Source organism: Micromesistius poutassou (assembly GCF_964030765.1).
Source record: "Micromesistius poutassou genome assembly, chromosome: 4".
Taxonomy (NCBI): Eukaryota; Metazoa; Chordata; class Actinopteri; order Gadiformes; family Gadidae; genus Micromesistius; species Micromesistius poutassou.
In genome coordinates this window covers 15,742,288-15,767,123 of record NC_140274.1, presented here as the reverse complement: position 1 = coordinate 15,767,123, position 24,836 = coordinate 15,742,288, and the positions used below count along the sequence as shown (strand labels likewise).

At 45.4% G+C, this 24,836-nt stretch overlaps 1 protein-coding gene across 1 annotated transcript in view; it reads right to left on the bottom strand.

Moving 5' to 3' along the window:
- Window positions 1-7,830: 7,830 nt before the first annotated feature.
- yap1 (Yes1 associated transcriptional regulator) overlaps window positions 7,831-24,836 on the bottom strand; it is a 28,102-nt gene continuing 11,096 nt past the window's right edge. The window contains exons 3-8 of the mRNA XM_084466808.1: window positions 23,048-23,166; window positions 21,871-21,984; window positions 15,970-16,127; window positions 13,482-13,615; window positions 11,063-11,175; window positions 7,831-10,874 (exon numbers count right to left, since the gene is read on the bottom strand). Coding sequence (XP_084322934.1) covers window positions 10,636-10,874; window positions 11,063-11,175; window positions 13,482-13,615; window positions 15,970-16,127; window positions 21,871-21,984; window positions 23,048-23,166 — 877 coding nt within the window. The 3' untranslated portion in view covers window positions 7,831-10,635. The remainder of the gene's footprint in view (window positions 10,875-11,062; window positions 11,176-13,481; window positions 13,616-15,969; window positions 16,128-21,870; window positions 21,985-23,047; window positions 23,167-24,836) is intronic.

Genomic DNA, 24,836 nt, shown 5'->3' with positions numbered 1-24,836 from the left:
TTACTGTGAGAGCCACTATGTGTGATGAAAGCTCGGGCCCCAGGGTACGCTAATAGAAACATACATATGAAGATATGTATGACTTATTAAAAAAAAAAAAAAAATTAAATGTCAAGCTATTATAGAAAGGCAAACCATTTGATGGACGTATGGGATATTACACAGGTGGTATTTACCCCTCAAGATGAACATCATAGCGTTACACCCCCCCCCTTACCTACCTAGCAGGTCATTCTGTGGCACCCACTTCATAATCTTCACGTTTTCTGGGAGATTGTCAGGAACGGGATCAGTGTACCACCATATCACCTATTAACCAAAAGTCCATGGTTACTTGACTTGAATGACTGATGATGGTGTTGACATAGTGATGCTGTTCTGTACGGGCCACATGAGATTGATGCTGAACGTCCGTCGACGGAAGAGAGTGGGCGTGTCCGACGCATGGGGTAAAACACGATCTGCGTATAACGTGTGTATAACGCGATCTGATTGGCCAATGGATCCGTCGCTGCCTGAAAAGTTAAACTTTTCTCAACTTTTGGATGCAAGAGACGGAGCCGATTTGACGGACGGACCCACAATGCATTTCGGGAGCATCCCATGTAAAGTCAATGAGATCCGTCGACACACGTGTACAGTGGGTATGACACCTCATACGCCTCATACCCACTGTACACGTCCCTCGCATTCATACAACGTCCTTCATTACACTATGATACCTAATTCTCCCAAAATATATTCTGCATATTTTTTCTATACCTCCTTTTATCCAAAAATATATTCTCTCCATTTTTCTTTAGCATACCACGCGCTGCTTGCAGCACTCACCTAATAGTCAGGGGGTCAATTCTGAAAAGGGCTTCCGTTAAGACTTTTGCGGACATGTTTTGGTAAAAGCTGTCACCCTATTTTTTTTGTTAGAAGACACCCATAGGTAAGATATTGAGAAGCATCTCGCTGCGGCCTGCGGGAAGGCGGGGCGTGACATCACGCCCTGCCCACATCACGGGCGAGTGCATTCTGGGATTGTGTAGCCCATATAAAACCAACAGAAGAAGAAAAATACGTCTTTCTTGAAAATACTTGAACTAAATACGTCCTCTTGAACTAGCAGCTAACCCCTAACCCTAACCCTAACCATAACCCCTAACCATAACCTAACCCTAACCATAACCCCTAAACCTAACCCCTAAACCTAACCCTAACCATAACCCCTAACCCCTAAACCTAACCTAACCCTAACCATAACCCCTAAACCTAACCCTAACCTAACCCTAACCATAACCCCTAAACCTAACCCTAACCATAACCCCTAACCATAACCCCTAAACCTAACCTAACCCTAACCATAACCCCTAAACCTAACCCTAACCATAACCCCTAACCATAACCCCTAAACCTAACCTAACCCTAACCATAACCCCTAAACCTAACCCTAACCCTAACCCCTAACCATAACCCCTAAACCTAACCATAACCCCTAACCCTAACCCAAACCTGACTTAGATTAGCTAGGCCTAAACATAAAATATTTCACTACTGCACAACGAATGATTTGAGGAGTTCCCATTTATTATTTCAAATGAAACATAATTAAGAATGCACTCGTCCGTGATGTGGGCAGGGCGTGATGTCACGCCCCGCCTTCCCGCAGGTCGCAGCGAGACGTACTTGAAGATATTAGGGTGGTTGTCAAGCTGAAATTGAATTTTTGTGACTTGTACAAGCAATTTCAGGCCAATTTTTTGGTGTCCTGCTCAACACATGCCAACAATAAATGTTGAATATCTCCACAACCACAAGGACAATTTACATAATTATTATAATAATTATATAATTATTATAATTATAATTATATAATTATTGTACAGTTGAAGAGAAAACAGAACTAGAACATGAAAAAAACAATCTCCGCCTAAAGAGAACCAGTTTTCAATGTGAATATCAGCTTGAAAACATAACATAGCATCCCAAAACCTCTATCAATCAGTACCCCTATCTATGGGAAAGAGTCATGCCACGTTTAAAGCTTGTAGGGAGAGACAGTGCAATGCTGCACAAGTTATAATACTTTAATGTCCAGGTGGAAATGTAGAACTCTAGATGGTGGTCTATGGTACCATTTGACTTATTAATGTATCAGGTTGTAAAGTGAAACTCTGGTAGGCAGCCAAGTCCTGGTCAGGGACACAAAAGAAGAGTTTACTGTTTTGATAATGAATACCTTTCCAATACAAAACATGCATGCATGCATCCAAGGGATTAATATAAATCTAATCTACAAAACAGGAAAAACAATATCATGCCAAATAATCTGAAACAATACAGTTGCATATACAGTAATGTAGCAAAACTCAATAATAATGATGCGAGTACCTGAGTATTCTTGCACCATGCTGCACAGGCACACCCACATGCCCCACCGCAAAATATTCCACTTTTTCGACATCAACACTGCCTAGTACTGCACTGACTTCCACTTTCCTTGCATCCACATATCGTCAGCTCCAAGCACCTGGCCAGTACAGGTTCTTTGGTTAAAAGCTGGGGGACAATCATTCCATCCTTCATGTGCCAACCACAACTGGTTGGTGAGGGCAACTGTGGATGGGTCACTAGTGACTGTTTCCAAACCTTTGTTTGATAGTGGGCCCTCATGAGGTGCAGAGACAAGACATCCTGAGTTGGTGGTAAAGTGTCCACATTGGCTTTCACTTTCCGAAACAGGGCACAGCAAACTTCATGGATTGAAGTGCTGGTCGTTTTTGGATCATACAGTTTGCAGACAAACTGTTCAGCTGAGGATAGAATAGCTGGACTTGGTACTTCATCCTCACCAAAGTTGTGAAGAAGATGAGGGCACTGCTGGAACACTTTCCACGCAGTCCTTTTTCCTATTCCAGTGAACTGACTGGTAGTGTCACATCCAGTTATGGCATGAAATGCCAACAGACCATTCAGAATCTCATTTGACATTTTAATATCATGCACTTTAATGTTGCGTGGTTTCTTGGCAGTTCTTGCCTTCATCCAAATTTCTGGGCTGAGCAGGTGTGCAAATACAAGAAGCAACAACAGTACATCTGTGTCTCTGCACTGAATGGTTGTGGCAAGGTTGTGGCATCAACAGCATGTAGCAAGATCCAGGTATCTGCTTCTTCATGTGCAGCCCGTAGGTGGGAAACATCAATCCCAGCTGCTGTTGCCACCTTTTCAGCATCATCAAATCCCCCACTTATTACAATTTCAAGACCATACTGAATGACATGCCTTTCAAGTTCAATTGAAAGGAATTGTGTCAGGTTGGCCTTGTTTTCGTCCATTTCAATGAAACTATTCCAGTTAGCTGGCATCTTTACATCATTACTTACAATGGTGCGAATTTTTCGCTGTGTGGTGCTGCGCTTTGCTCTTGTTCCACCCTTTATGGAGTTCTGTAGGTACTGATCAAAGACTAGATCCACTCTAGTAATATTCCCATGTAGATTGCCAGTCACTTTTTTTATGAAAATGTCAGCATAATCAAACGTTGATGCATTTTGAGGTTTTCCCATTGCTCTTACTAAAGCCATCCCATCAATGATAGTGCATGTTCCCACAAGAGATGGACTTAGCCCCATCTCTTTTGCACCAGCTTGTAGTATGGTGGCTAGGTCAGCTTTGCTAGTAGGTCTGAGCACTGACTCTGTTGTGGCATATCCCTGTCAGGCTTCACACACTTGGATTTGAGTTTTCCAAGTTTGCTGTCAGTTCTGTAAAGATTTGAGAATGTTTTGAGTTTTCTCTTAGTGAGGCTGTTATGGAAGTTTGTGTTCATTGTGCTCATTCTTTTTTTCACCAGCTCAGTTACCATTTGTTTCCCAGACTCTGCAGCATGTGTAAGGTCATTCAGTATATCTTATGAAGCAACATCACCGGTTGTCAAAGACACCAACTCATACATATTCTCCAGTTGGAAGACATGGTATCTCTGGAATTGGTCTACAAGTTGAATGACATCATCATTATCCCTTCTGAGTCTTGATGGAAGGCAGTCTTTGTGGTTGTCTTCATCATCTTCTCCATCATGTGTCAGTCCAAACAGGGATCTAGTGTCCTGTGCTAAAGATGCACATTCATTGTAGGTGATGGACCAACGGTTTCTAGCTGTCTCATTTCGAGTGATGCCTACCAATCCTCCAGCAACCTTTCCGGTTTTGTTGATGTGCTCAAGGCAAAGGTGGCAAAAAAATGGCACCTTGTTGAAACTGTGTTTGGCCTCTTTGCCTACAAAATCACCATCTAGGAAGCCCTGGTAGACCCGTGGTGCCGTCTGTGCCAGATGTTCCATATCTGCTATGAATACAGCACCCCATCTTGTGTGGTGGGTGTGATCATATGGAGCAAACCAGGGCATCATGCTCTTGAAGGCCGACATGTAAAGCTTCCAGTCACCACATCTCAGTGCCCGTGTGAATGCCAGGAGAATAGACACAAGGTCCATGTATTGTCGCCAGAAGGTAAATGTTGGTTTGTCTTCATTAGCCTTGTCAAACTCAGCAAGGAGATCCTGAACCTCTCCAACTTTCAGAACAAGATCTTCATAGCATGCTGCAGCTGCCTCAATTTCTCCACATCGTATGTGTTTGGAGAGTGCGTCTGCCAACTCAAAGCAACTGTTGTCTATTGTGCTATCATTGTCATCCACCCATTGCAGAAATGTTGGCCACAATATTCTCCAAAGTGCTTCAAAGGCAAGTTTGTGGACACGAGCTACACGGTTCCATCCCTTTCCTTTCATGATGTTTTCAGCTGTGTTCTTTCCGAACACACCACTTTCCTCAAGAATGTCCCTCAGTCCAGAATCAGCAAGATGCTGACCAATGACGTTTGAAAAGTTCATTTGCACATGAAAGCCACCCAAGAGAATAATAATATCCTCACACTCTTTTTGGTGGTGCCACTGAAGCATCTTTGCAGTAGAGCTGCTCATCAAAGGTTATGATTGTGTACCTTTGGCCCAGTTTTGTAGTCATTTTGTGGCAGTTCTGTAACACTGTCCAGATTGTGTCATAGTCATGTGCTGGAGAATTTATGATAGGCATCATTCCAGCTACTGTTTTTTTGTGATCTGATTTTGACACAAGGTGGTTGAAGCCACTCCAAGATGGAACAACCTGATCATCTGTGTTCTGTATTTTGCATATAATCCAGGCAAGATCTTGATTCTTTGATTGTTTAGTTAGTTGTGTGTCTGAATTATACATCTTGGGTGTAACTGATCCATGAAATTTTGGAGGGGGCTTCTGAGATTCCATGTTAGCATCCTTGAGTTGAAACACTCCTGGTGGAACTGAGACTGACTTTGATCTCCCAGATTTCAGCATTATTTTGGGGATTTCTTCTTCAGGAATACTTCGTCTGAAAGCAGCAGTCTGGGAAGCATGAAAGGTTCCTTTCCCATCAAGGGTCTCCTCATTTATGTCTATGTTGTCATTTGCATACATTATGTATCCAGGGAGACTAGCATTGACAAAGTTCAGTGGAATGTATACTTCACCATTCTCAAAGTATCGCTTCATAGCCTCATTTGCCATGGTAGTATCTGCTCTCAACACTGACTCATAGCTTATGCTGTGCCCAGCAGCATGAAGTAACTGCACCAAGTCCTTTGAGCGTGTAGCTTGGTGTACAGCAACTCCAATTCCAATGTGTTTTGGTGTTGGTCTTCGTCCACCAGATGCCAGGAAAACAATGTATTGAGCAATGCTGAGTAGCTTTGTGTGACGGGATTGTTCATTCTCATTTTCTGAGTCATCATCATTAACGCAAAGGAGCCGTAAGAGGATGTACAGACTGTCAGGCACAGTTTTTTCTGCATGATGCTGATCTATCCCTCCAATAACATCATGTGTTGGGGATTCCCTGATGTCTGCCTTGACCTTTACCGACACCCGATACAGCCAACTCAGTATCTCAGTGTCCTTGTCTGTTCCACAGCTAGCCATTGTCATCCCTTTAGCATCATCTTGTTTGTCATCCATTAATTTCTTCATGTTAAGAAGAGCAGTTCCAGCTGTCATTTCAGGAAATATCATGATGGAATCAGTTGGTTTTAATGATTGAACAAATAGTGCTTTTCCCTGAAGCAACTTTTCAAGCTTTGTCTTGAAACGCTGACCTTTGTATATTCCTGGTTCCAAATCAAAGTCTCCCAGAAAATTACAGTATCTTTCCCAAACTGTATTCAATGAGTATATTTCACCTCTGGCAAGTCCTGCTCTAAACTCATCTGCCACATTGTGTAAGCAAATAGAATATGGATCACCTGTTCTTGATGAAGTGCTCTGATACTTCCTGAGGAACTCCCTGTAGCAGATAAGATTATACTTGCGTTCTGCGGCAATCAAGTCATTGACTCCTGCAAGCCTCAGTCGCAATTGTGCATCTTGTTGAGCTAGATTAAGAATCTTTTTAGATGTAGTCATGACTTGGATGTTTCGAAGTTTGTCCTCAGGCTTGTCTTTCTGACAGAAAATACATTTTTCCCAAGACACTGAAGGCATCGAACTTCTAGTGGTGATTGGTTGGCAGTTGCTTGCAAGTTTTAGTGACTTCTTTTCACTTTCAAAGCGTTTCTTCAGGCGGGAAATAAAAGTCACATTTGTAAAAGCTGCATAGCATGTTTTGTGCCATTTTATCTTTTAAGTTTCTGTGTCCAGAAACTCCTCAATTCTCTCCAGGGCATCAGCATACTCCACGTCTTGGTATTTCGCCCGTTCATTTGCTCTCAATCTAATACACTTTAGCCCATTCTCAGAAGGATTTCTTAGGGCTTGATCTTGGCTGTATTTTCCATATTTGTCTTGACAAATGAAACATTTTTCCCAATCAATATCTCTTCCTACTTGTTTTTCTTTGGACACTAGGCTTACAGCTCCCTCTGGATCCATGCTATCTCATCTGAAAGGCAAATAAATGTTTCACTACATTAGTCTGATTGGTTTCTGAGTGGATCACTACAATGTCATCTGACATAAGTTGAGGGCTTGGCTATCTAACAAACTGGTTAACAATTAATAAATGATAAACATATTTCCATTACACATCTGCACAAAACTTAATTTCCCTATTAGTAAGTAAGCTAGTAATTCATAAAGTAAATTAGCCTAGCTATCTGTCTGGGAAGTATAGCTAGTTGGAAAACAGTTTAGCTCACCTGTTTCTGGCAACATTTGATGGTAGAATCTTGAGGTAAATGTTTGTGTAGACAAATAGACCATGTTAATCTGTTGTGTGATTCACTCCTTTATAAAGTTTTGTTCAGACTGTTGACACTGATCATCTTCACTGGATATGCTGCCTCATGCCAAATCACAGCTGTGCGGACACAACAGTGCCCCTTGTGGTGTGATACTCTTGTGGTATTTGTTGATTATTATTTTTTAATGATCATGCTATCACATAAATTGGATTATATTGCACATTTGCCCAAAATTACAGTAGGTAACATGGAAGAAAATGGAAGCACTTTGGAAAAAAAATCAGTTTTTACCACTTTTAAGAATATAGTGTTAAAATGGACAAAAATACATTTTCTAAGCTGACAACCTGGCTAGAACACATGTTGAGGGGTTAAATATGAATACTGGATAGGTTGTATGCTTGTACCAAAAAGTGTCAGACAAAGTTTTAATATCAGTTTTGGCCCCCTGACTATAATTAGCTTGAATGATTCAACAGGAATCCGATTGGTGTGTGGTGGGATGGGTGAGAGTGAGCATTTAAGCATAACGACCACACGGAACATTTTACCACAAAGTATATATATTTTATTTCAAGGCCAATTTCAAAGTTTCATAATGTAATATAGTGTAACAGAATGCATGTTTCTAGGACACAGGCACATTTATCTATCAAAAATGAAGAGATTGTTATTGGATAACACAAATTGCCTTTGATGGGCATTCAGACAACTCTAAATACAAAATCATTCTCTTGTGTGATTAGTTCTACAGCTACGATGAGTCTGACACTACTACTATGCCCAACCCCTACACTAACTAAGCAAAAAAGAAATCATGTTTTTGTGACAAAATTCATTGTTTAGTCAAATTACTGTAGCCGTGCAGTACAAGCACTGTAGTGTACCAGCCTTTTAAAAAGTAATTTTAGTTGCATTTTCTCTCAAACACTGTTTTAACCCTCCACTAGCCATTGTCAATACACCGAGCCACAACATCAATCTAAACTAACAGTATAGCGATCATTCATTTGTTCTCTTCGTAGTTCTTTACAGTTCCGTCAAGTTCAAACTACCACTTCCAACCTAAACCCTGGCATTATTATTGAAGTTGCTTCTTGTAGTGCCTCTTAAACGCACAAGGAAAGAAGGTTCAAATCGTGTCGTTTTGTTTGATTACTGCAGTAATACGAAAAAGGCATGTAGTCATCATGTAAACATTTCAGTATCAACATAATCTGAGGAAGATGAGTTCTGTTGTTCGGTTTCTATGCCATCCGATCTGTCTACCAGCGGCTCTCCGCCCCCCGAGAGATTGTAGGGGGGGTGGGGGCGAGGAAGGAAGGAAATGGGGCTTCTTGTTTTATTTGCTCTGGGACCTTCTATGCAAGGGTTAGTCACGCAAATACAAACCACCTCTCTTATAATCATCTGGTCTCTGTCCCCCCTGCTCTACATACCCGTCCGCTCCAACACTACATCGTTTCACATTAGCTTATACATCTTACTTTTTCGTTGTTTTGTTCCATATGGAGTTTGATTACAAATCATACTGTTTCTGGATTCACCAAGTAGGAAGCAGAAAAGACAAAATAAAATTACAAACACATCTTTGGAAACCGTCTCAATTCCTGACTGAAATTATAACCGATTGTTTTTTTTTCTTGATTTGTTTCGTTGTTCTGTGAGAGTTTATACAACCTGTGTAGCTCACAATTGTCAACCCCCCCACCTGCCAACCCTCTTTATCGGTTTTCTCCGTGATGAGACCGTGACTTGCTTATAGACGTCCAAGCCCAGCCCTCAAACTCACCATGGCCACAGACAGAGGACCAGTTTCTAACATGGCGGTGTTACTTGGTCTGATACACACATTGTAGCAGTGCCACCTTGAGCAATGACTTCAAACTATATTTGTAACTTTTTTTTTTGGTTAATCCCAACATTATCAATGGAAAAAAAAAAGATGTGTTCATTAGACATTATACGATAACATCAGTACAAATTGTGTATATGTATATATATATATATATATATATATATACACACACACACACACACTTATATAATCAGATAGGTTGTGTGAATAGTGAGCAAGGCTAATGGATTAAAACTGAACTGATTTATCAGCTGAAGACTCAATCTCCATGTTATCTGTTCGTCGGCTGAAACGACACATATTGACCCTGTTTGAAAAGCGTTAATTCATCTAAGAAAACAAAGCACACAGTCATTTGATCTATGATAAAATACAACTGCAATAGGCTAAAATAAACAATTATGGAGAAAAATGAAAAAGAAAACCAAGAACGAAATCATGAATTAGACTTGGATAAGACTGATACAAAAAAGCAATAAAATCTAGGGTTTAATAGAAAAAAATAACTCCCAAAATCCCAGTATTATGTGTAGTTTTAACAAAAAGAAAAAGGAAATACATTTGATTACCGAACATGAGTTTATATAGAATGTGTTTACGAATACAGCTTCTCAGATATTTCTTATTGCTGCAACAGAAACTTGGCAATTGTTTGCTTTGCTCGTCTTTCTCGCCAAAACAAAAAACGAAATAACAAAAAGAAATAACAACTGAAGGCACTTGATTTGACAAAAACACAAGAAGGTTTGTCGTCGACTTGCTGGCACAGCCAAGCAGTGGTGTCATGGGGCCCCCACTCTTACCTGGCAAACAGGTCCCCTCTGGGGGCTACACTGGGCAGCCCACCACCCGCCCTCCCCTATCACCAACAGTCCCTCGCACTCCACCATTTTTGGTTTCTCAGGCTCACCAAAAGGTTAAAGAGTAAAAGTAAAACAGAAAAAAAACAAATGAACAAAAAGGCCAGCTGTAGTCCATTAGCGCAGGAAGCTAGAGAGCGGTGGCCGATTCTGTGTCGTAATTCAGACCTAAATGCAGCCCGAGGAACCAGGGGCACCCAGGAGAAGCTAGCGTCCGTGCCCCTAGGTTCGAGGCCCCTTGGCTGGGCTACAGGCAGTGAAGGAGAGAGCGATCGAGAGACGGAACGAGGGGGGACCCTGGAGTAAATGTGTCTGTTCACGGGCCAGCCTTGAAAAACGCAGACAACAAACGAAAAAAAGGAGATAACTCATTTGAGGAGGGGAAGAAGAAGAAGAATACGAAAACAAAGAAAAAAAGCGGGGAGCGTCGCTTCCTCGTAGGAGGTTGGTCTGGAGTTATCAGAAGTCCTAAAGCTCGGAGAGAAATGTCTTCCATGCGTCCTCCGTGCTGCACAGCAAGCGGCAGTTCTGAAAGCGTGAAGCTTTTTCCGGGGGCGGGGGGGGGGGGGGGTGGGGGCGGGTGAGGTGGGTGGGAGAGAGTAAGCAAGGAGGAGAACCCTTTGGTGTTGGTCGGGGCACGCCGCGTCCTGCCACCTCCTCGACACACCTCCCTATAACCAGGTGAGGAAGCTCTCCTTGTCGATCTTTGTGGCGGCGAGCACAGACTCCATGTCGTTGAGGATGTCCGAGCTCAGTGCCTCCTGCAGGCTGGGCATCAGCTCCTCCCCCTCCACCGCCATGCTCTCGCTCTCCAGGGTGCCCAGGTCCACGTCCGTGCCCGGGATGGCGTCCAGGTAGTCCGGGAAGCGGCTGCTGGGCTGCGTTGCCATGGAAGCTGGGAGAGAGTCACCTATAACACACACACACACACACACACACACACACACACACACACACACACACACACACACACACACACACAAGCAAGGGATTAGATGCGATGTGATTGTCCGTTCGGAGCTCTGATTAGTTTAAACCTTTGTTTTAAGTTTTTTAACTTTGCTCCAAATCCAGGGAGATAGTTGGAGGAAGCCTCACCTGTGTCCATCTCATCCACGCTGTTGAGGAAGTCGTCTGGCGTGCGAGGGACGCTGTAGCTGCTCATGCTCAGACCGCTGTCCGTGCTCTCGTCCCTGGAGTGGTACGTCCCGCTGTGAGAGAAACATGGCGCATACCGTTTACTATGGCGTCATTAGGCACAGGGATCTGTGTGCGTGCAGCGCGTATGGATGTAGCTTTCGTTTTGTTATCCTTTCCAAAGAAAAATGTATACGCCTTGGCTTATTCCATTTGACATTCCTACACTATTGATGATAATGATGACAAAATGATTCAGTTCAAAGGAAATCATTGTGGTTTGGGTTGGATGAAGTGGTACTTGGGAATACACTGATTTAGCTGCACACTTTCATCCCAAGCCACACTTTCTTTTTATTCCACTGAATTCATATAGATGTCATTAAGGCCATGCAAGGCAAGGCATGTTTATTTATATAAACAAACACAAGGCCACTCACAGTGCTTTACATAAGGAAAGAGCAGCCTTGAGCTGCTTGCTCAAGGCTGCCCACAGGTTTGGCTGAGGACATTAGGGATCAAACAGAACCAGAACCTTAGGGCTGGGAGGTGAACACCCTTGGCACTAGACCCTGACCGACTAGACTACCCGATGGGTAGAGCCGCACCTGCAACGCGTAGAGGAGCTCTACGCTGAAACGCAAGAATTAACTCAAACCCAATGTAACTGTGAACCCAATGACAGAGTGTGCGTTGGATAAGCTAGCCCCACCTCCCTGTAACTTTTCTGTACATTATAGGAGTAGGAAATTAACTGGAGCGAGAGAGGGGGAATCAGAGAGAGGGAGAGGGAGACAGAGAGAGAGGGAAAAAGAAAAGAAAGTGAGAGGAAGGGAGGAGGTTTGAGAAAAGAAAAAGAGAGAGAAAAAAAAACTGAGAACAAGAGAGACACATAGAAAGAGAGAGAGAGAGAGAGAGTAAGAGAGAGCAAGAGAGAGAGAGATTTGACAAGCCTATACTAATTAGCAGAGAAAAATATGTACGCGGCCCATGGTTGCAGCAGCAGATGAATAAGTCTATTGTGAGAGCAGAGGCGTGTCGGGTGGGGGGGGGGGGCTGCAGGGGCCGGGGACCGGGAGGAGGAGGGGGACATGAGAGATTAGGGCCCCTGGTCCACAGACTGGACCACATGTTCACATGGCCCGTTTTCTATTCAGAACCGCCAGTCACACGGCTCCTAGGCCCTGGGACCGCCAGGGAAACTTACATCCCATAATAGTCTCTGTGCGGCGTGACACTCGTGACCACGTGACCTGAATGAACACTTCTCTGCGTTCTGGTGCAGCGTTCTGTGTGCGTGTCGTTGTGTGTGTGTGTGTGTGTGTGTGTTCCTCAGTGGGTCCTGGTGTCACTTCTCATCGAGACACAAACTGACAACATTTTATTCCTTTAACATGAGATCAATTATTTTAAGTACTTTATTAATCCCAGCTGGGAAATGCCAACATCACCGCAGAAATTAGAGTACGTTCATAGAAATGAAAAATAAATAGAAAATGTATTAAATAAGTAATATGTCGGAGGATACCATTTTATATAAATAACTGTCAGTCATGGCTACATGTAGCTACCTGTTAGGCCCCTCCACAATGTTGTAGTTTAGCTCTGCTAACTGTAGCCTCTGTCACTACCAGCGTCAACCACAAGAGGCCGCCAGTGCGCCCACAGAGGTCCAGCCCCCCTCCCTGAACCTCTGATTACTCATTACCATGTGAACAGGGTTAAGCCCTGGGAAGGGCGGCTGTTTGTTACGGCTTGTGAAACCTCAAGAACCACACACCGAGACTCCCTCCCTTCTCCTCCCTCCCCCTCCCTCCCCTCTCTCCCTTCAACGGGAAAAAAGAGCCAAGGCATGACAAGCCGAGCCCAGAACAACAACTGTGTCGATCGCCTCCCACCCTCCCCTCCTTCCACCCCCCCCACACCCTTCCGCTTAACTTCTTCTTATCTCTGCCGCTGATATGGTCCACTCAGACTTAAAAGGAATTGACTGTGTGAAATGACCATGTGTTTGTATGAATGTGTGTGCGTGTTTGTGTCTATCTATGCATCAATGTAGAGATATGTCGATATGTATGCAAGCATGAATGTATGTATGAATTTGTGTGTGTGTATATCTGTAGTCAAGAGCGTGTGTGTGTGTGTCTGTATATCTGTGTGCATGTGAGTGCACGTGTGTGTGTGTGTGTGTCTGTGTGTGTGTGTCTGTATATCTGTGTGCATGTGAGTGCACGTGAGTGTGTGTGTGTGTGTGTGTGTGTGTGTGTGTGTGTGTGTGTGTGTGTGTGTGTGTGTGTGTGTGTGTGTGTGTGTGTGTGTGTGTGTGTGTGTGTGTGTGTGTGTGTGTGCGTGCGTGCGTGCGTGCGTGCGTGGGACGGACCTGTTGAGGAAGGGGTCAGAGCTGTTGGCGGTCATGGTGCGGGCGTCTTGGGCCATGGGGGAGGACACAGAGTTGGGGATGCTGGCGGGGTCCTGCTCCATGCTGGTGGGCAGCTGGTTACGTAGCGCCAGCTCCTGAAGATCCAGGACACAAAAATGAGTTGGCATGAGCTGTATGAGGTTGACGTTGTCGTTCCAAACGTGTCTCGTAAAGAACGTGAGGCGGAGAACCGTCAAAGAACGCCATCAGAGGTTTCTAAACAATCTGAACAATGCATATCCAAGTCATGAGCAGCCATGGACGGCGCACCACATGTGGTTATGATATGGAGATACAGAGTATGAGAAGCCGTCATGAGTATTTTAAACACACACACACACACACACACATCTAGACCCTCAACGTTTGGTCCAGAGTTTCTAGTTACATAACAAGGAGATAACAGTCGTGGTTCTCTGTGGACACACAGTGTCCGACACGAACTCCCAGACGGGGAGTTTAGGCAGGATTGAAGGTTTCTGGTTCTTTCTTTCTATTTTTTTTTTCCACTCGAGGAGAGTTTCATGTCCTTGACTGGGTTGAGGTCAGCCGGGTTTTATGTGCACCGGCCGAGATTTCATTAAAGTCAGTGAGAGCCAAGGACAACATCAGGGAGGCAGCTAGTGGGATGTGACGCGTTTAGACCGAGTGTTGGGTTACCGCTAGCTCTTAGCCTAGCGGTGAGCCCTGGCGGTTAGCGCAGGCCTGTATTAGCAGAAGGAAATGGACTCCATGTCCTCTAGGGAAAAAAATGGAGGAGGAGGAGGAGGTTGAGAGGGGAAAGGGAAGGAGTGGGGGGGGGGGTGTATGACTTCATTAGCTCTTTTTAGAACAAAGGTTTCAGGGTAGATCTGCGTTTTTTTCCCCCTGTTTTGTCAGTTGTATTTTCTGTATTTTTCCTTTGTCTTCCTATGTTTTGTTTTTTTCCTCTCTTTGAGAGGCGCTAGAAGGCTAACTGATGATTTTTCCTTCTTGAGCAACAGGAACTTCTTTTTTTTTTCACCTCCTTGAATCCCACGCACACATGTGGGCTGCCTGGTAGTGATTAGGGCTGATTGGTAGGGCTGTGTACTGTAAACAGCTTGTGGCTTTCTTTAATCGCACAGCACTCTTTTTTAAATTTATATAAATATATTTTGGGACGACTGATGTACTCGGGCTGTCTGGGTCATGACGGGGAAGTTGCTACAAACTTCACACTTTTGCAATCTTGGGGTATATTTTTATATTCGGGTGTGTCCATGGCTTCCGGTCAAAAGTCTAACTTTCATCCCACTGTGTAATTTGTTATTTCATAATCTGTCCATTTGTGAGAACAGTTATGAGCCTGAGGCCTCAAGTCTAAAATATTTTTGAGTAAACATTTCATTACTTCTATTCAAAGTATATAGTAAGCTAGTATACAAAAACCTTATATATTTTTTATTTTTTTATTTTCTTATTTGTGAAAGACACATTTGTGTGAAGAGAGTGTCCTGCTGCTGGAGAATTCAAACCATAACCCATGTCATTAGTTGTGTTAGTTAGTGTCCCTATCCTTTTATAAATCATAACAAAAGCCCTAATGAGTATTTCACTTTTAATACAACTTCCTAAGAAGAGACAACCAGTAGAGGCTGTCTTTCTGGAATCCACCCCCCTCCCTCGGGCAAAGACTGTCTTTCTGTTGCGTGGCTTTGATTGCACGTGGGGGCCCATCCCAAACAGTGATTTTCAAAGTAACAGCGTGAAGCTGTGTGTAAACAGACAGAGCGGAGCCCTCATTCATAAAGTGTGCGCTGGTGTTTTCTGCTGGTGTGTGACACAGCCTTGAGTAAATGGCTGAACCGCACTACCCTGCGTGGGCTCCGCTGTCACACGGCATTGTCAGGAAGTGATAAAGGGCCGGTGACTCACCAACCCTCGACTGTAAACTATATCTTACATCAATTGAGCCGGTCCGATCAATCTCTGCCGGCAGAGTAAAGAGGCCCATGGTCGGAGGGATGATTGCATTCGAAGATTCACCCCTTTTGTTGATGTTTGGTCGACGGACTCTAGCCAAGGGTTCCGCACACTTTAAAGAGTTCCCCTCAAATCTTGTGACTTCCCCAGCACCCCCCTAAAACATTGTTTTAACAAAAGTATGCTAAAAGACTGCTAGTTTAACAACTGTTGAGTTACTGAGTGTATCTACTACTTTCCTAAAACTATTTTACTTATGCCCTTTACTTATTAAACAGACCACATGCAGTTTGACTGGTGGCCGATTGACAGTGGTTGTGCCTAATGAGTGAACGGTGTAGGTGATGGTGGTGATGGTGAGCATGATGGTTGGGGAGGCGATGGTAGGCATGGTTATATTTGTGATGGTGGCGGGGGTAGTGGTGATGGTGGTGATGATTCTGGTCGCGGTGGAGTTGGAGGTGTTGGTTGTCGTGGTGACTGCGTTGGGTATGTCTTCACTTACCTGCGGTCTCTGTCTGAGAAGCTCCTGCTGCTTCAGCCTCAGCCTCTCCTTCTCCAGCTGCTGTAGCCTCAGCTGGCTGTTCCCTCCCATGATGCCGCTGGGCAGTGGACCGCCCTGCTTCCCTGGTGCACTCTGGGTAATCCGCTGCTGGTTCAGAGCTGCAGGTGTGGGAGGGAGACACAGGAATTGTCAATGCAAAGCAATCGGTGCATCGCATTGATAGCTAGACAAGGCATAAAACAGAAGGTAGTGAATGGGTTTAGGAACTAGCATAAGCCAGTAATGCTAAGACCTTCACAAACCACATCAGTTTGTGAAGCCTGAACTACCACAGGATAGGATCTGGGAAAATAGAACGGTTGTACTTGAAGACCACATTCTACCGTGATAAAATCTTCTCTTCATATTTTCCATGAGAACCATATGAAACAAGCAAACAAGACGCAAGTCAGAAGATAGATGCTAGCTAGCTGTCAACTTTGAACCTTCATGGCATTTTATTTTGAAATAGTAAGTCAGGTCCGTACAGTTATAATTAATCCAACTGGTTTTTCATGATTCAACATTTGAATAACCCGCATTGAGAGTGTGAATGCATTTGTTTTGTTAAACCGGCTCCAATTACAATCACTCGTTTATTTTTTGGTCTCCAGTGACCCGTCCCAGATTTACAACAAGCCGTTCAGCGAGTAAGCCGACTAGGAAACCGTCACAGAGAGGAGGACGACGATGAGGAGGTCCTCCAGAGATGAACCCGCGGAGCAGGTTGTTGTCGCGGGGGTTGACAGAAGAGCCTCTCTGTTCCTGTAAGACCTGACCTCCCACAGGGCTGTCCCGCCCTCCCTCGCCCTGCGTCTCTCAGACAGGCCTTTTGTTAGCTCTGCAGCACGTTGCCTCACGCACATGACTGCTCCTCATTGTCTTCCTCATTTACTTCACGACAAACCGGCTACAGATCATCTCTCTCTCGCTCGCTCTCGCTCTCGCTCTCTCTCGCTCTCTCTCTCTCTCTCATATAGAGGACGCCTTGCCCTGCTAACCCTGGCATGATGTCTGGGCAACACACTTACACACGTTAGGATTCACCGAGCTGAAGAGGCACGCACACAGACAGACACACACACAGACATAATGATACACACACACACACCCACACGAACAGCACAGGTTTTCTAAATTTACAAATTACATCATTGTTCCAAAACATTTAGTTAGCATCTTGTTAGCATTATGTTTCAGTGTGGATGAAGTGAAACAAGGTGATGGTATCAAACACAGAGTACCTGTTTTCAATATCAATGCTTTGTTTGTTTGAAGGAGGGTAAAAAAGCTCAACAGCTGGTACCCCAATAAAACCTTTTGGTACACAGCACCCCCAGATGGGAGGAGTGTGGTGGTTGTTGGGTGGTTGTTGAATGTTTTTTTCTCATGCCAATGAAGCGTTTTAGAATTTAATTTGAATTGAATTGAGAGAGAGAGCGAGAGAGATATACACACAGACAGACAGCTCGGCCAGCGGTGGTGTTACAGTAGTGGAACCAGTGACTTGGGGTGTTTACGTATTTGCTCGAGGCGACAAGGAAAACAAAGGCTTGACAGGGCTGTGGTTTTCATGCTCGGGGGGGGGGGCTGGGTGGGAGGTGGGGGGGGGGAGGGGCTCGTCACCGTGGGGCCCCGGCCTCCCCGGCACCTTTCTCATCATCAGTCAATCATTGTCTGTTTACACTATCTCTGGAGCTGAATGGACCCCAGCTCAGGGCCCCTCCCCCGCCAACACCCAACTCCCCCCCCCCCCCCACCGCCTCCAATCGAGGGTTGCTCAACCACACACACACACACACACACACACACACACACACACACGGTGGGATGGGCAGGATAACTTGAGTGTGAATGTCAAAAGGTTTCAGTGCTCCGAAGGCACGTCGTAAAGAGAAGTGTGTGATAAAATCTGACAAGATTAAATGATTAAAAAGGGGATGGATTGAAATATCCGTATCAATATCAGAGGTCAGTTTCTCTGGAGCAGATCTGACCCCTGAGCAGATCTCCTGCACTAGTGACCGTAAGTGGTGGTCGACGTGTAGCTGAGACACACAAGGCGTGAAAGAGGATGTTTGATCCATGTTCACAACTGTTCCACTTTGAAGGGGCGCAGTGGGAGCAATCTACAGGCATGCATGCGTCTGCACACACACACACACACACACACACACACACACACACAGGATTCAAGATCGTAGTGTCGAGGTACACGCACGCAATGTTCCTCCTGAGTTTCCACTGTGCTAAGAAGTCAAGGTCTCTCTATCCCTCTCACTCCCTCTCTCTCCCACACTGTCCTTCTCAGACAGGCGACTGTAGCTGTTGTCAGTGGTCTGGAAGTGGAGCTTGCGGGAGTGGGGGGGGGGAGATTAAAGAGTACAGGTTCAGCTCTAGGCCACACTGATAGAATTATACATACATACACACACACACACACAATCAACAATCTGCTCCAACACTCCTTTCTTCTCTCTCTTTCTTTCTTTCTTTCGATCTAGTGTAAACATACAGACAAGTGAGAACGTGCGTGTGTGTGTGTGTGTGTGTGTGTGTGTGTGTGTGTGTGTGTGTGTGTGTGTGTGTGTGTGTGAGAGAGAGTGTATGCGTGATAGCCCTTATTTGTGTATGTGGTAGTCATTGTGTGTGTTTGTTTGTAAGCGTACTAGTCTGTGTGTGTTTGTGTGTGCGTGTGTGTGTGTGTGTGTTAGACGGGGGGCGGGGGGCGGGGGGGGGGGGGGGGGGGGGGTTTGGGCCCCAGCCAGAGTACGGGTGGCGGTGATAGTCGCTGTGGGAGATAAGACGTAACGCCGTCTGCCTTTTGTCTTCTCCACGCACCTTTGCAGCGCAACTCGCCGCCAGCACAGCCCCTTATCTCCCTCTATCACACTGGGGGACATTTTTACGCCGCAGTGCGACCAGGGGCCAACCGTGGGCCTAGTGCAGAAAAGGCCGGTCTGGACGGACTGCTTTGAAGCCCGGGCCAATATTTGCCGACTGTCTATTTAACAAGTCAAATGACGAATAACGAAAAAGCGAAGAGAACAACGGGGGTTTCTTGCTAAGGTGTTCTTTCTCTGAGATTAAGATTGAACAGTTCAGGAATAAATAGTGTGAAGCTAAAATACAGACTCTTATCTCTTCTTTTTGTTTTGGGTTTCAATGTTTTGTTGCTCCTGTAAGATCCGGGATAAGCGGTAGCCTACAGCGTCGACTTTTGTGTACGTTTTGAGGTGAAAAAACGTCTGTGTGTCTAACAGCCAGGTTAGACTGAGGCCAGATTTCTTTGCCCGATGGATGGCCTAATCGGATGGGTTTGACTTGCGTGCAAATGAAACAAAAGCAATATACTCTGTCATGTTCTTGGTGGACAGCCCATGGTTACACACATAGTAGTCAGCAGAATGAGCAGGAGTGGAAAAGATGACCACTTGATGAGCATGACATCATCATTAAGCCAGTGCCAAAGCAGAGGCTAGGTTGAGCACTTCCAACGGTCCTGTTGCTCAAGGAACTACATGCTAGCTTACATACATGCTAATGATCATTCTAGCCAAAGTTGCAGCATTAAAAGAAGAAAACAATACCACTTCAACACATAATAGTTGGTCCTATTTTGATTTGCTTTAATTGGTACAACTGTATGCCTAAGCACAGATTGTTTACAACTTCACCTCCATGAGTGTGTGTGTGTGTGTGTGTGTGTGTGTGTGTGTGTGTGTGTGTGTGTGTGTGTGTGTGTGTGTGTGTGTGTGTGCGTGCGTGTGCATGCGCGTGCGTGCCTGTGCGTGCGTGCATGGGCACATGTACGTCTGTGTTTGTGTGTCTGTGTTCCTACACCCCTCCCCTCCTCCCTCTCCGCCCCTCCCCCTGTTTTTACATCAGCGACTCTTTGACTGGAAATGTCTGCAACCGATTAAGAGTTGGAGCGCAGAAGAAAGCGGCCTGGCAGATATTCAGGTCTGTCTGGAGTGGAGCTCTGCCTGCGCCGGGCCTCATACAGGGGGGGCCGGGTGGAGGGGAGGAGGGGGGTAGGGTAAGCTACACTAAAGCAGCGCTACGCTAAAGGACCCATGAAGCTAACTCAAGCTAGCACTCATTAGCAGCAGCAACAGCTGGTTTATGATTGTAGGGGGGGGGGGGCAGCGTTTGGAGTCGCTCACCGGCACTAACCAGTTTGTTCCCATGCCTTGAAACACAAACAACTTGTTGTTTAAGCAAAAAAAAACTGAAAAGATGTCCAAAACAAACATTGAAAAAGGTTTGTCAGACACAACGTATCGTATTGTGTTTTCCAAACCCCCGTGGACAGTTACAAGCTCTCTGCTGGCAGCAGTGCGAGAGAATGTACAGAAACCAAAGGAAGATGTGAAGAGTCTTTTTCAAAATGGAAGCGAGTGACACACTATAGTCTCTTTCTATCATGTAAGAACACCAGCAGCCGCGTAAGGGGTTAAGCCAGCCGCCCCTCTATTTCAGGGGCCCACCATGTGTGTGTTCAAGACTTGTAAATCTTCAAAGAGTTGGAGCCGCCATCCCGGGCCAGCTGCCCCGCTCCTCTTGTTACGCCCGTGCACAAGCACTTTCCGCGCTGGTGCACGGGGAAAAGTTTTGTGCACGAGCGCTCTCCCTCGTGCGCCACGCTTCCTCCTGCGCACTGTTTACCCTCGCACTTGCATTCTCCCCCGACCGTGCACGAGCGTGCTCCACGTGCACGATCACTTTTTACACGTGCACTTGAACTTTCCGACGTGCACCGACAGTTTCCCCCCCTGTGCACTAGCACTTTCCCATGTGCACCACTTTCCACGTGCACGCTGTGGGCACGGTCGAGAGAGGATGAAAACACAACCTCGCCTCGCTAAAGAGAGAGAAGTGCCCCGACCGCCTGGGCAACAATAACAGTCAAATTAAACAGATCACAGGCCTGTGTGCTTGTTCACACATGAACCTGGCGGGACGGACGGCGAGAGAGCTAGAGAGAGAGAGAGAGAGAGAGAGAGAGAGAGAGAGAGAGAGAGAGAGAGAGAGAGAGAGAGAGAGAGAGAGAGAGAGAGAGAGAGAGAGAGAGAGAGAGAGAGAGAGAGTGAGGGGGGGCGGGGGGGGGGGGAGCTGGAGCGTGAGTGAATCGCAGTGACATAAGCAGGAGAGAGAGAGAGAGGTGGAGCGAGAGGGAGAGAGAGTGCTCTCACCACATTCACACAGAGGGATTAGCCCATTCCCATGGTGGTAGAGAGAGAGAGAAAGAGAGAGAGAGAATATGAGAGAGAGAGAAAGAGAGAGAGAGAGCAAGAGAGAGAGAGAGAGAGAGAGAAAACACTGTTTACTTTTACCTGGGTCTGTCACTTGTTCAACAAACAACACACACAGCTAGCCTACTAGCAAGCTTGCTGTGAAACTATCTGTGTCCGTGGGATTAATGTCTTACTCAGCTGTTGCTGAAACACTATAAACGACCAACAAAAGGCCAGGCGCCATGTTTCCGCTGTTACGACGTCTCAGGCGCAGGCTAGTGAGGAGATGGGAGTGTGTTGAAATGTGCCTTTAAGAAAATAGGGGTTTGAAATAGGGCAAGTCCAAAAGAGCTCTGTATTAGGAGAGGGATTTATATATAAATAGGGCTATATGTTTTTTCTGGAGGGAAAAAGCACAGCTTTAAGTAAATATATCAAGATTTTGACATTAAGCCAAAGCTGTGATTTCGATTCTGCAAAAAAGGTTAACTTTTACAAAAGAACTGTACTCATGAGTAAATACAACAATAACTACAATATTATTACTTTCTGTTTCAATTCCAGGTCCCTATAAAAACCATGAAACCCTATCAACAATGTAAACACGAGGTGTGGTGGAGCGTACCAAAGCGTGAGTCGAGGCGGGGGTCCAGCCAGGAAGTGGTCTTGTTCTTGTGATTAATGTAGTAAATTTCCCCCTCTGATGTAATGGCCTGTTCCCAGCCGTCGGGAAGCGTACCTGTGGGTCACCCAGACAGATGGGACAGTTAGTTTAGATAAGTCCAGGACACACAGGCAGAATGTCCTCCCTTTATAGGAAACCTTACACTACAATTACAATCTCCGTTTTTGCCACTTAAAATTGGAGTGGAATTTAGCAGAAGTGTGTTATATTAAACCGAGGAACGATAATAAGCTATCAAAACAATTATTATTATTATTTTTTTCATTTTTTTATAAACGTCTTTGTTGTACTTCTTCTACACATAAATCATGTGGACTTGAAGTATAATCACAATGGGATTTCGTTTTTGTGTTTCGCTGTACTACACCCCACACACACACGTTTCAAATGTTGCTACGTTGTTGTGTAAGTGCAAAAATGAATCCTTCAATTAAATGACCGTTTAATTAATTATTAAATTACCACCTTTGCGCTAGAAAGAAAACATGACATCGGGGGGTGGGGGGGGGGAGGGGGGACAACACACACACAAATGCATACAACCACAGACACAAATACACATCCATACATACAAAAGACAGGGAAAAAGGTGAAGCGCCCAGATCCCTGTGCATGGGAAAGGATTTGTGAACGTGTCGGGCAGGACCGGTCACGTCTGACGCTAGGCTAACCCCCACCCAGGGCAAATTCCAAGCAGTCACACGGAATAGCCCCACGCCGGGCCTCCGCGGCATGTATGAACTGAGCTCCCCCAAGCCCCCTTCCTTAATATCTCAAGGTCATAAAGACTGGGAGGGATTGAACACTGGTAATTATGTTTAATAATAATTATTATAAACCTGTTATCTTGTTTGTCAATGTGATATATAAAGGATACATATGTGATGTGAAACCGGGGGGAGACCGAATAGTAAATGTAAGGAGCTAGGAGTCGCTGATGATAAAACTTCAAAACAACTTAAATTGTTAAACAATACGGATCGAAAACAAATCAAGCCCCACCCCCCCAAAGTGCCATTTCTTTATATGTGCGAAATTTGCAACAAACAGTCCTAATATGGGCAACGCTTTTCCTGTCAAACTTCATGTCGTCACACGGAGTATCTGCATCACGCACCAGTGGCCGGGTTCATGAGGTTCTGTTGGGGAACGGGGACGGTGCTGGGGGGCGGGGCCTGGTTCATCTGCAGCAGGGCCTTCCTGGGGTCCTGCCACGTGGTCGACTGGTCCAGGTGACTGCAAGACAACAACACAACAGATGCACGATACATGAGACGACATTGAGAAGACAAGAATGAGTCGGATCACCACCAGAATTGCAGAAGCCTTGTATCACTCTAGTTCGGTTCGTGTGGCGGTCGGGATGATGTTCAACTCCCAGCTGTGACAGTCATGGGTCGACACCCTCCAATGTCCTGGGTCAGCATCCCTGTTCAAGATGCCTTCAGATGCTTTTAATCTGAATTCACTTCAAATCCAAATGGATAAAAGCATCTGCTTATAGAACTACTAAATAGTAGTAAATAGTAAGTAATTTGACTCAGGCTTTTAGGGTCAACCATGGTGACAATCAATTGGCTCAATTAAGGCTTTGTGCCATCTTCTTAATCTTCTAACTTAACCCATCCTAACCTCAAGTGACCCATACTGGCAGATGTAGCCAGTAAGCTAAGACGTTCGGCCGTCTTGACAAAAGGACAAAAAAAACGATATACATGTAAAAAAAAAAAAAAATTAAAGTAGAATTTCCATACATATACCCTTAATAACACTGGTAAGAAGGTTTAATGTGTAGAAGGTGGTGGAGGAAGTGTCATTGAAAACAGTGGATGGCCGCCCTGCTCTTTGTTACCGAGGACATTCATCACCAGAAACCAGTGACCCGGAACGACAACCCATTAAAAACGTCAATAATGTCTAAAACTTTTTTGGTAAACAATCAACACTATTGCTTTTCTGCCCCTACTTTTTTACATTTATCCCATGAGAGACACATCAATGATCCATCCAAAAGAGAAAGAAAAACAAATTCCTTAAAAGAACGTTTGAACAACTTCAGACACAGTTTCGCCCATCTAATTACGTCTTGTCTTGACTGGGAAGGAGGAGGAGGGGTGGCTGGGAGAGAGGAGGAGGGGAGTGGGTGGGTGGGAGAGAGGGAGGGAGAGAGGGAGGGTGGGTGGGAGCGTTGTGACCAAAGCATTGTGTAGCTCTCTCTGAAGGCATTGATAATTAGTGCTTTGTTGGTTCTTGTTGCTTGATCAAGACGGAAGGCTAATACAGGAAAAGTCTCTCTCCCTCCCTCTGTCTCTGTGTCTCTCTACCACTCTATTGAGGAGGGGAGGGGAGGGGGAGGGTAGGGTAGGGTGGGGCTGGGGGGTTGGGGAGGGGGTCAATCCAGGGGCTCGAGGCAGGGGGTCCCCCTCAGCTTTTTCCTGGAAGCGGCCCTGGACACTTTGGAGTGCGAGAGGCTTCAACAATCCGGCGCCACATTTACAAAGCTTTCACCTGCTGACAAAGGGCCCGTCTGAGCTACGACCTCCCAATCCACGCCATTCAGCCCCCCAACCCCCCGTTTAAAGGGACCTCCGTCGTCTTTAATGCAAATGACACCGCACACCGTGCGCTAATGGGGGGGGGGGGGGGGGGGGCGTTTCAGCGGCGCTGTACGCCGCCGCTCCGCTCTGATTTGTACCCTCAAATCAAAACGCAGAAATGAATAACTTTTCACTCTTACGAAACATTCTGGGACAGCTGGAGAGAGAGAGAGAGAGAGAGAGAGAGAGAGAGAGAGAAATACACAAACAGAGAGGGGACAGACATGAAGACCCTGAACAACAGACAGAAGAGAGAGAATGAGAAGGACAGACATGAAGAGAGAGAGAGAGAGAGAGAGGAGAGAGAGA